Source organism: Lampetra planeri, chromosome 49 (genome assembly GCF_965212315.1).
Source record: "Lampetra planeri chromosome 49, kcLamPlan1.2.h2, whole genome shotgun sequence".
NCBI classification, from domain to species: Eukaryota; Metazoa; Chordata; class Hyperoartia; order Petromyzontiformes; family Petromyzontidae; genus Lampetra; species Lampetra planeri.
This window is the reverse complement of record NC_136155.1, coordinates 9,457,872-9,470,803: the sequence shown is the minus strand read 5'-3', so window position 1 is coordinate 9,470,803 and position 12,932 is coordinate 9,457,872. Positions and strand designations below refer to the sequence as shown.

Sequence of the window (12,932 nt, the reverse complement as noted above, 5' to 3'; positions counted from 1 at the left end):
TTGAGATGACAGCTACAGTTTCTCGGTCTGACAGGTAAGCTAGAAAAACTCAATGATTCGGATGTATAACAAGGAAAAGCAGGAGACGATGCAGTCTAAATTGACAGGAATGAGGAAAGACATTAGATTGGTTTAAGAAGTCAGTTATTGGCAAAAAGCAGGCTCGAGAAAAACTTCAGGACAGGGAAAGTCTTAAGATAACTCTACATGACCATTATACATATAGTTCTGGTTATAAGTGCCTAACGCCTGGCACTGTACACTTTACGTAACGCTGGGTAGGCTATGTGGATCCAAGTGACGTCACAAATTACTATTAGAATTTCTGCACACGTCGCTAACACCATCTGGAATGCAGCCTCATTAATTGGTTTTGAAAAAAGTAACCATTGTAATGTCAATTCGAAATCTCAACCCCCAAAAAAGGATTATGCAATGGCACACTGTCTGGTGATTCGTGAAATGCACCGTCACTTTGTTATGGATGACATAATTTCAGAATCCAATCGTGGAGATAGTCTTCATTCCCAGAATTGATCTGGCACCGTCAGATTATAAATGTACCAGTTACAGTGGAACCTCGGTATACGTCGTTAATTTGTTCCAGAAGGTAGGACTTAAACTGAAAATGACGCATACCAAACGAATTTTTCCATAAGAAATAAAGGGAAAGGAAAGAATCCGTTCCAGAGGAAAATAAATAATATTTTATATGGCATATTATACATTAATGGGGTTGTATAAAATAATTTAGACACTAATGACTAAAATGCATACAGAAGCCACGTGACCGCGCGCTGCTGCCAGCTGCGCTGGTCACGTGGCGTGCCTCAACCCCGCACGTCGCGCACGCTTGACCCGGGGCTCCACCCTCCATAGGGGCAGCCCCCCGCGCCCCCCGCCCCTCTCCCCCCCGCCCCTCTCCCCCCCGCGCCCCCCACCCCTCTCCCCCACGCCCCCCGCCCCTCTCCCCCCGCCCCTCTCCCCCCCGCGCCCCCCACCCCTCTCCCCCACGCCCCCCGCCCCTCACGTTCAAGTGGCGAGTTCAGTGCATGTCACATTCAAGTGATGAGTTCACTGCATGTCACGTTCAAGTGGCGAGTTCAGTGCATGTCACATTCAAGTGGTGAGCGCACTGCATGTCGTGTTCAAGTGGTGAGCGCAGTGCATGTCAGGTTCATGTGGCGAGCCAAGCAATACATTGCCATGCATTACAGACCGGTAACAAAGGACCACAGATGCTTGTTGTCCACTATCTGGTGGAAGCGTTCCATGGCCGCCACCGTCCAGCACTCTCCGTCTGCGCGGATGTCTGCCAGCGTGCACGGCACCGCCTGGATAGCGCAGCGGCCGCGTGGGGCATCGCCACACATTCACACACGCAGGCGGTTGTCACAACGGATACCGCATCAACAACGGGGGGGGGGGGGAAGCTGGCAGAGTCAATGCAGGAATAGTTGGGTATTGGCAAAATGCCCTCTGCAAGTATTTAAAACTCCTCTGATAAAAAGAATTTAAAGATTTATCATTTTACCAGTTAAGGCCCACTGTGCTATATAACTCTTATTCAGAAGGGACCTGGCTATCACAAATTATAGCTCAACAAAGTGGCTGACTTATCACATGGAAATGTATAGCAGCCCAATGATTTAAAAATACTTTTAAAAAAACACGCTTTAATTAAATGTACCGTACTCATAATGGCACAACTCCACGACTCCAGAAAGTGGCCGCAAAGCTTGCCATAACGTAAGGGGCCGTGGTGATTTACAGCCAACGTCAGTTGAGCATGGACAATTAAACCCAAGCCGAAACATCTATATATAAAAGGGAAATTTGTGAATGTGTGTCTATTCAAAATATTTAGCGTACTTCCCGACATGCAACAAACTTTAAATTTGCCGTGTGGGTACTTTCCAGACTGCACACCATGCAAAAACTATAAAAAGAGACTTTTGTATTTTTTTTGGGGGGGGGGGGCGCAATAATGGATATATTTTGAACGGCAAGTGAGCTGTGATGTCACATCTCTGTCATGTCACCCGCATGCGGCAGCGTTACGCAGTGTGCCTGCTGACGTCACGCACCCCCCCCCCCCAAACCCTCCACGTAGGCCCTGTATCCCACACAAATGCGCGGCTGGGGGGGGGGAAATAATGGATATAATATACTAGGCTACAAACTTTAATTTGCCATGTGGCTAGCTCTCATACTGTACACAAAGTAAAACGTTTAAAAATAGACTTTTGTATTTGGGGGGGGGGGGGGGGGAATCACCATGAAGTGTGTGGCGTCAACACGCATACAGGACTGGCGAGAATCGATATCTTGTGAGCGTTTGTGGTATCGATTAAACGGGAATTGGCCGATTCTAAAAAAATCTACAACCTTCCATTCCTTTGCACGATTTAAAGAATCGAATCTTGGCACGCGAGCGTAAGTTTTTATTTCCATCGCGTGTTGGGTTTTATTTTAATTCATCTTCTTGGTTCTTTCGGTAAAGTCACGTAGAAGGGAAATAATAAAATAATAAAAATAAAATATAATAAAATAATTCTCACGACGTTTCGGCCACAACGCAAGCAGCCGTCCTCAGGTGAAGAAACAGGTCTGTCGAGAAGACAGACCTTGCGTTGTGGCCGAAACGTCGTGAGAATTATTTTATTGTTTTATTTTTATTATTTTATTACTTCCCTTCTACATGACTTTACCGAAAGAACCAAGAAGATCAATCCCTGCAGTCACGAAAGCTTTAAATCGAAATTTATTTTAATTATTGAGGTAAGGATCTAAGTTTTCTTTACATTTGTATATGTTATGTTTTTAAGTTATAAAATTTATTTTTCCCCCGGGGCAACGCCGGGTACTTCCCGCTAGCAACATATAAAAAATAATGTTTAAAAATATATATATTTTTATTTTTTAATGATAGAATATAGTATTGTCATCAGTATGACATAATTATACCAAGTTTGCAGTCGATACCACATTGGGAAGTGGGTTAAAATTTAGTTACAAAATTTGAGGATACGATAACAACAACACTGAGTTAATAGAAAGCGTGTAATAATGTTTAAAATTATATATATTAAAATTTTTAATGATAGAATATAGTATTGTCATCAGTATGACATAAGTATATCAAGTTTGCAGTCGATACCACATTGGGAAGTGGGTTAAAATTGAGTTACAAGATTTGAGGATACGACAACAACAGAGCGTGTAAAAACGGAGGGACCCGGAGAAAATTCCACACGACCATGAAGAGAGAGAAACACGCAAACTCCAAATATACAACAGGCATTGTCAGGGTCGAGATCGAACCCACAACCTCCTGTATACCAGGTGAGGCAGTTAACAAATCCTAACCACTGTGGCACCCTTGACCTTTAGGATCACAGTCTTAAAAGAGCCGTGTACTACTGGGGCCCTCATTTCCTTAGCCACGTGGTCATCCTCGACGATGTGCGGTGTGTTTGAGGGAAGTTACGCAATGCAAGGGTGAGCATTCCTCAACGCTGCTCTAGACACTGCAGGAGAGCCAAGCAGAGATCTTGACCCTGTAAATGTTCATTCTTTCCTCACAAGCGTCAAATGCTGAAAACCTAATCACACTCTTGTAATACCACCGTGTGTGATATAGATTTGAAGCTTTCGTGACTGCAAGGATTCATACTCTTAGGTTTTTTCGGTAAAGTCACGTAGGTAAAAATAAAATAATAATAATAAAATAATAATAAATGAAAATAACTAAATTAAATCACGACGTTTCGGAGGCAATACAAGTCTCCTTCTTCAGGTGGGACAGTCACAGCCAAATTTACTGCATCAAGTGAAGGGAAATCCCAGAGACAAGATCTTATATACTGGTTAAGGGGAGGCGGGAGGAGCTTATCTAAATGTGGCAGTCAGGGACAGAGGGTGGGGGAGAGGGGGGAGGGTCTAGAAGGGGAAAGTACCTGTTACGCACCTCCGCAAGAATTACGGCTGGTGTTGACTTCCAAAACCAAAAAATAGCAGCACTGTTAAACACTGGGGATGTCAACAACTCGGTAAAATAGACTAGTGCCAGTCAAATAAGATGGTACATAGATGTGTAGTTAAATATTTTTTACATGGTTAATAACATCTTTCCAATGATTGCTCAATTTGTACCCATCATCACGGTTGAAGTTATGTCTATGTTTGTATATCTGGATGGCTTCATGCACAAACCTTTGATGGTAGCCAGAAGGTTTGCAGAGCACCTTGGTCTCGGAAAAGACAATATCATGAGAGCCCACAGCGTTGTAACAATGATCAGCAACAGTGGAAGAATCAGTTTTGCCGTGTTTCAGATCTGACTTGTGCTCGCGGACTCGATCAGAGACATGACGTTTCGTTTCCCCAATGTAACAGTCACCACAGATGCAACTCAGTTTACAGACTCCAGGGTATTGCAAGTCAGGAATTACATCTTTCACAGATGGGATTAGATCACGGATTTTATGTACTGTACTGAATTGGACCTGGATCTTATGTTTGTTTAGAATTTTGGAGATAATTTTGGTCACGCCTGCTATGTATGGCAACGTGATGGTTTTGATCGGAGTTTCAGGTGGTTGTTTCTGTATGGTGGGAGAAACAGCTTGGCGGATAGTACGGTCAGAGTATCCGTTCATCTTGAGGGCCAGATGTACATGTTTCAATTCACTGGTCAGGTGGTGTTGGTCAGAGATGCAATGAGCTCTGTGGTAGTGTTTTGATGAGAGAATTCTTGAGCCGGTGGTGGTGGGAATCAGGTTTCAAGTAGGAATCTGTGTGGGTGGCCTTTCTGTAAACAATGTCCCAAGGAGCCATCAGGTCTCATCTCAAACAGAACATCCAAGAATGGTAGTTTGCCATCTTTCTCCACTTCCATGGTGAATCTGATGGATGGGTGTCTGGAATTGATGTGGTCCAGAAAATGGTTCAATGCTGGGAGGCCATGTGGCCAAATAACGAAAGTGTCATCCACATATCTCTTCCATAGGGAAGGGTAGACGTCTGGATGGCGTCTGATTCAAACTTCTCCATGAAAACATTAGCTAGCACGGGTGACAAGGGGGAAGCCCATAGGGGTACCCTCATTCTGTTTGTAGAAGGTGCCATTCCAGGTAAAGTAAGTGTTGGTGAGGCAATGCCTAACCAACGTAGGTACATCCGAATTCAGTCCATGTTGGACCAAGTCTTCTATTATTGTTAAGGTGTCAGGCACTGGGACTTTGGTAAACAGAGAGACCACATCAAAACTGACGAGGATATAGTCAGGAAACAGTACCATGTCCTTGATCATAGAAACCAATTGGGTTGAGTTAAGTACTTCTGAAGTGGTCTTGCCAGTGAAGGGAAGCAGAGTATCTGATAGAAAACGGGCTAGTTTGTAGATAGGAGAGTTGATCGTGGACACGATGGAGCTGTAGTGGGGTGCCTTCTTTATGGATCTTGGGAAGACCATAGAATTTGGGAGGTCTTGCAGCCGAGGGTTTTAGGGAGGGACGTTTGGTTGGTTCGATTAGGGAAGTCGAACTGGTGATGATCTCGTTGGTTTTTGTCGTTAGGCTGTTAGTGGAATCACTTTTAATTTTGGAGTAACTACCATCATTGAGTAGGTTCCTGGATTTTGTTGTTGTACGAGTCTTTATCCATGATAACCATAGCATTGCCCTTGTCGGCCGAGATGATGACTATATCATCTCTCTTTTTTAATTTGCAAGTTCAGAGCGTTCGCTTTTGCTAATGTTGCTAGTGGGTTTCTTAGCATTCTTGAGAATGGTGGCTATTTCAGCTCTTGCTACGTCCGCTTGGATGTGTCCTATGCCTCTGAGGAATACATCGACCTGAGAAATCACATCCTCGACTGGTATATGTTTAGGGGTGACAGCGAAATGTAGTCCTTTAGCCAGTACCGTTTTCAGATTGTCCGAAATCGGGATGTTACTCTGATTAATAACGGTATTGTTAACATCCAGCTTTGTGATGTGTGGTTCTGGCTTCTTCTTTGATAGGAGGTTGAATTTAGAGATCAGGTTAGCTTTGCATTTGGCTGACAGTGAATCAGCAGAGGCAGCAGTCATGCTGTCAACGTGGTTCCAATCAGAAGGGGATATTTTTTGTGATAGCATTAAATGTGTTTGTAAGAGTCATCTAAACTATCGAGTTCAAATCAGAGTAACCTTATTCTCTCTGAGATTAGTAATAGGCTAGCTTTAAATAAAATCTGTTTTGAGTTTGGTGAAGATACAGCAACAGATGTGAGTGTGAAAGTGATGGGTATTATCTTGTTATCGCGGCATCTCTTGAGAAAGGCTAGCGTCTTAAGAAGCTGTGACTTCCTGTCTCGTTGGTTAAAAACTCTAACAGATAGGTAAAATTCCTCCCCGTAGAGGTACTAGTCGAGGTACTAGTCTATTTTACCGAGTTGTTGACATCCCCAGCGTTTAACAGTGCTGCTATTTTTTGGTTTTGGAAGCCAACACCGGCCGTAATTCTTGCGGAGGTGCTTACATTTAGATTATCTCCTCCCCCCTCCCCTTAACCAGTATATAAGATCTTGTTTCTTGGATTTCCCTTCACTTGATACAGTAAATCTGGCTGTGACGGTCCCACCTGAAGACGGAGACTTGTGTTGCCTCCGAAACGTCGTGATTTAATTTAGTTATTTTCATTCATTATTATTTTATTTTATTATTATTTTTTACCTACGTGACTTGACCGAAAAAAACTAAGAGTGTGTGTGATATATATCCAAATAAACAGGGAGGTCAGTTTAATACGTAGGAGGCATCGCGACCAATATCATTCATAAGAGGATTTTTGGGGTTAGGTCACGTAAATATAAATGTGTGCTTAACCTGTCACCACCTGACACATCCAATTGGTAATGTTTGTCACGTAAACAAAATGTGCCAATTCGTTACTAGTACAGCACACCGGGTGTGGAGAGTAAATCCACAACATTTAAAATTTGAGTACTGTGATGTTTTGCCGGTAGTTAAATTCAGCCATCATCATCATCGGATTTTAGGTACAGTCCTCTTGTACCATGGGGCCATGTGTGGTGGGTCATAACTTGGGTCAATGCAAGCTATTTTCATTACCAGCTCTGGCAGTTGAAGAAACGAGTTGCCCAGTTTGCGTATGCAGGACACCGAGGTGCGCTCTGTGTTCCCGTAGTCAACGTATCTCACCTCCACATTTCCCTTTCCTGGTAAACCTACGGGGGGAGGAGTTATGCACAGCAGCACCACAAAGACGATCGCCAACAACTTTGCAGTCACGAGCCTCGAGGCCGACCGAAACTGAATTTCTGGTTTCGGCCGAAAAAAACCAGACCGTAAGTTAAAAATTTACTTTTGGCCGAAACCGAAAGTTAACTTTTTGGCTTCGGCCGAAACAGAAAATATGGCGAAAGAGGCCGTTTGCCAACTTTCAGCGCCGAAACCGAATTTCGGTCGGCCTCTAATTAGCAGACCATGGTTGCGGCTGTAACCTCGCTCCCAAGCTGCTGCTGCTGACGTGTGTGTGTGTTTGCAGCCTATCGCATCGGATTGCCTACCGCCGTCCGATAGGCAGGGTGAGACGTAGCACTCGCATTATATTCTAAAAATAGATCTTCGGTTGACAAATGACGACCGAAAGTCAATATCAGTATCGGCCGAAACCTAAAGTAAACTTAAAGTTAACTTTTTGGCTTCGGCCGAAACAGAAATTATGCCGAAAGAGGCCATTTGCCAACTTTCGGCGCCGAAACCGAAACCAAATTTCGGTCGACCTCTATACGAGCCAGCTATGTCTATCTACGTCAGTGGTTCTTAACATGGGGGTGCGAGATGCCCTTTCTGGGTCTGCGAGATATGGCCAGATCATTTTAGAAGGTAAATAATCGAAAACAAATTAAGCACGGGTACGTAAGTACAACTACTGTTTCATCAAACCCTATGTGTTTATTAACATATATTTTTTTAACGATTGAGAACCGAAGGGGTGCAGGTTGCAGTAAAGGTTAGGAACCACTGCTCTGGCAGTAACGATGCACAATTTAACACGTAGGCTTTCGCGACCAATATTATTCATAATCAACGTTTTTGGGTTTAGATCGCGCTATTTATAAATGTGTCGTAACCCTCCACCACCCGACACGGCCAATCAGTAAAAAAGTGTCACGTTGACAAAAGACAAATAGTTCACTGCTTTAGCCCACCGGTGTGTTGAAGCGTGAAACCACCAGCGAAACGTCGTACTCAAATTGTAAATGTTGTGGTTTCACGCTTCAACACACCGGTGGGCTAAAACAGTGAACTATTTGTCTTTTGTCAACGTGACACTTTTTTTACTGATTGGCCGTGTCGGGTGGTGGAGGGTTACGACACATATATAAATAACGCGATCTAAACCCAAACACGTTGATTACGATGCACAATGTGAGATCTCATCAAGTAAAGAAAAAAATACTCTTTGGTTCTTTCGGTAAAGTCACGTAGTTAGAAATAAAATAAATCACGACGTTTCGATCACAACACAAGCAATCGTCATCACGTGGGAGAGAGCTGCCGTGGCACGAGGTCATATAGGCCCCTGCAGCCAATCTCTCCAGTGCTGCCGCGGTGGTCCACTTTACTCCAGTGACCCGGGGGCTGCTGCGGGGTCCACTTTCTGCCCCGCTTCCTTCCCCCCCCCCACCTACTGCTGAGGCCTATATAACCTCGTGCCACAGCAGATCTCTCGCCTACTTGAGCAGTTTTCTCTTGCTGTGGTTGTCGCACCTGATGACGATTGCTTGTGTTGCAATCGAAACGTCGTGATCTATTATTTTTGTACCTACGTGACTTTACCGAAAGACCCAAATATTATAGTTAATGTACAGCCCCCTTTTATATTTACACTGCTGGATGAAAGCTTCCCCAACTTTTTGTCAATCACTGGGGTTGTTTGACCAATAGCCTACCATGCTGGTCAGGGTCCACTGTTGAAGGGTGGGTTTGGGACCAGTTCAGGCCCTGGTGTTAAACCCATCTCCAGAAAATGTACTTAGATCATTAAGTTCATAGAAAAGCATTACGCACGTTCTAAATTACCGTACTCTCTCAAATGTAATTTTAAAGCAACAGTTGAGGGCGTGTCCTGTAATATGCTACAAAACTTAACTCGGCAAACCCCGACGTGCCGAGTTCAAAAACTGTGCTCAGCCCAAGTCTCTGTCACCAAATGGATTTTCACAAAAATAACACATCCATTATAACATATGGATTACTACTACAGCTTGTTTAACAGGAACACCTCGGCAAGTCAAGATAAATTTCCAGGTCGGTACTGGCCAAGATCTTGCAGTAGTAATAATCCCAACTGACCAATGTTTGCAGGTATTTTTGCGAGCGTGAAATGTTTGGCCAATACTATTCACCGTGCGTGTTTTATTTCGGCTACTGAAGAAACGAGAAAACCTGAGGAAAGCCCCGTCCATAGCAAGGGGGAAAACATACAAACTTCACATCGAAAGGCCCCCTAGTCGGTAACAGAGGCCAGGTGCTTCTTTGCTGCAAAGGCACGAGTGAGTGATAGCGCTGCGCCACCCTGCCACCCAACATCCATCAGTGTCTCTGAGACGGTGGCGACATTTTAATTCTCAAAGTGGAGAGAGGAAGAACCGCTGTTGAGTTTCCACGAACACATGGAACCCATTTGTTTATCAACCCCAGAGCACCGATGGGCCAAACAGCCGCAAAGCCTTGTCCAGACAGCACCGCCAAGCCAGTTTTTTTTACAGGAATTTAAGAGAATCAATTTATTTTGCAGTTGAGTTGTCTTCAAAATATTCTTTAAAACACACAAGTATATCGAATTATCACGCTTGTCAGCATATTTGCACGTGAAGCATCTTGGGGAGGAGCGGTTAATGCACGGAGCTACAGGTATAGTAAACCCAGCGAACCTGCGTCTCGAGCCATGGCCATGTCTGTAAGTGGCGAGTAACGTATCCGGTCCGGTCCCACTGCACCAACCTCCATTCCCCATAGTGGTAAAGTATGGATGAACAAACCCCTTGGCCTAAAATGGCGCGACAAGGCTGATACGCTAACAGATTAACAAAAGCATGTCAAATATTATATGGTTGCTTACAGAATACAGCAAAATGTAAATGAAAGATACAGTAAAACCTTGGATTGCGAGTAACTTGGTCTGCGAGTGTTTTGCAAGTCGAGCAAAATTTTTTAATAAATATTAATTTGATAAATGAGCGAGGTCTTGCAATACGAGTACTGTAGTACGTACAGTATACGCTTTGTCTGCCGAGCATCACGTGATCACAACTGAGCCGATGGTTCTTCTCTCTCTCTCGCTGCAGGATTGTGGGTAATCGTCTCCCATGCTCGGTCTCAGTCGGCGTGCCCCAGTCATATAGTCAACATTCGTGCGAGCGTATATTGTGTCCAAGTGTAGTGACTATTCTTTAGTAACTGTACTGCAAGTGAAGGTTGTCCTACACAATAACCCTCCTCTCTCTCGTCTCCCTCACACCAGCTACGATTAAATTTAATGAATAAATTTGATTACTTTATATACAATTTTAATAATAAAAATATAAAAAGGTAGTTTGTATTAATCATTTTTATATTAATCTTTTTGGGTTGTGGAAGAAATCATCTGAATTTCCATTATTTCTTATGGGGAAATTCGCTTTGATATACGAGTGCTTTGGATTACGAACACGTTTCCGGAACGAATTATGCTCACAATCCAAGGTTTTACTGTATTAGGATACAAGGTGGCGAGATGTTAACTACCTCACCTTGTATACAGGAAGTCGTAGGTTCGATCCTGACCCTGACACCTGCTGTATATTTGGAGTTTGTATGTTCTCCCCGTGGTTGCATGGATTTTTCTCCGGGTCCTCCGGTTTTTCCTCTCCACATTTACAATCAACATCACGGATTTAAGAGTGTTTGGCTGATATACATTTAGACATGATGAGCTATAATTTATGATAGCCAGGTTGCTATTGAAAAAGAGCTATATAGCTCAGTGTGGGGGCTTATAAGCTTTATAGCTTACATGCTAACATGCTTAATATTAACCCCATGTACCAAGCCAATCCGTGGCATTAGCGACTACCGCTTCCGCACATACCGATGACCTGGGCACGGTACCACTGCTGGTCTGCGCTGAACTGGGCAACACAAAGCTGCCCCACAATGGGATGCACGACCGTCCAATCATTGCGGTAGTCCCGGTAGAAGCGCTGCAGAGCGCCCTTCAGCTCCAGCAAGCACTTCGTCGTGCTCACCTGGAAACCACAAAAGGCAAAGTATTGTTTGACGATGCAAAGCGAGTTAAAGCTAGAGCACAGGGCTCTAGTGAAAAACCCACTCCTTATACCAACTACAGCTGATCATCGATTATCCCCAGCATGATTATCCAGCTTCCAACATCATCCTGCAGTCCCAGGCCGATCGGGCGAGACCGGCAAAACCACTCCAATGGTTGTAACCAGTCCGGCAATCAGCACCGTGTGCGTGACAAAAAAGTAGCTATGCTTGATTTCAGTGTCAAATATTTATACAGTACATTATACACTGCATACAACTTAAATAATGAATATACTGGACGTATATACATTTTTCATGACTAATAACTACAGCAATAAAAACAAAAAATATACACAGTGCGATCTGGCAAAAAGTGCGTTGTGTAATTCGGCATTCGCCAGAGCACCGGTCTAAAGCAGAGGTCGCAAACGAGTTTTGATTCCTTACCCGTACCCGGCCGCACCAGGGTCGCAAATGGGTTCCCGTACACCGGCTCATTATAAGAGTGCATGAACCATTAGGTGATCGTGAAGACATTGGTTCTCATCGAGTGATATGAATACGGTCATTTATAAGTACTTCAGTCGTTATTCTTCTTTTTAATCGTATCAAAATTACCAATAGACTCATCGATGTAAACTAAACGTTTGAAACCTTCGTTACGAATCTACACGCTCACCGGGAGAATATGGTGTTAAACCCTTCTTTAGATCTCAGAATCTTGCCCACGAATTAATTGAAGCCTTAGCGCAAGATAAGCATCTCGCATAAGCAGGCGTACATGGCCGCACACATTGTCCCAAGACATTTCGTTAATTATATAATCGTGCCGATGAATCTGTTGACTTATACTTTTGCCTTCGGGATATACTTATATTCTTTTTATTGCCCTTCGTATGAATATCGTCGCATGCATGTTAAGGACTTTTCCCTATCGCTGTATATGCTCGTGTTACTCGGTGGAATTAATCAATTGTTCGGTTGCCCAGTTCAACAACGTATTAATGGTTAAATGTACGGATCAATCAGGGTAATTTCCCCAGTGATACTGTGGATAATTCCAAGCATGAGAGTTCGCGTATTAGAGTGTTATGTTTTTGCTTAGAATTAAAATTGCTTAAAGAGTCTGAGTGGTTTCTGCCTAAGTTCATGCGTAATAATCTTATTTATAAGAACTGTATCCTGCTTTGAGATTTGAATTTGGAGACCTGACATACACACCAAGACATAATTAGTAAATGTTAAAGCGAAAATAATTGTATTATCCCGATTGATAATACAACCCTAGACAACGAAGCCGGGCTTAATTTAGCATAATTACATCACACTTGGATAACTTCATACTAGTTGTATTTTTCCGATTGATAATATGACCCTAGATAACGAAGCTAAGCCTAATTATAATAACCAAATATATTTGTATAATCGCATGCATTTGCATTACCAAACACGATTATATCCCTAATTAGCATAATTACATAAATTAGCATAACTTTCGATAATTATGCGTTTTTTTATCTTCATTTAATTGTTATTGTTTTTATTAATTTTTCAAGATCCGACATATACAACAGCTCCTGAAGCAGGATGTTATATAGGTTTGAGATG

At 43.2% G+C, this 12,932-nt stretch overlaps 1 protein-coding gene across 1 annotated transcript in view; it reads right to left on the bottom strand.

Moving 5' to 3' along the window:
* The window catches only part of LOC144734002 (uncharacterized), a 138,568-nt gene that overhangs the window by 92,180 nt on the left and 33,456 nt on the right, over positions 1 to 12,932 (bottom strand). Inside the window, exons 9-11 of the mRNA XM_078616031.1 lie at positions 11,146 to 11,302; positions 7,119 to 7,234; positions 1,220 to 1,334 (exon numbers count right to left, since the gene is read on the bottom strand). Coding sequence (XP_078472157.1) covers positions 1,220 to 1,334; positions 7,119 to 7,234; positions 11,146 to 11,302 — 388 coding nt within the window. The remainder of the gene's footprint in view (positions 1 to 1,219; positions 1,335 to 7,118; positions 7,235 to 11,145; positions 11,303 to 12,932) is intronic.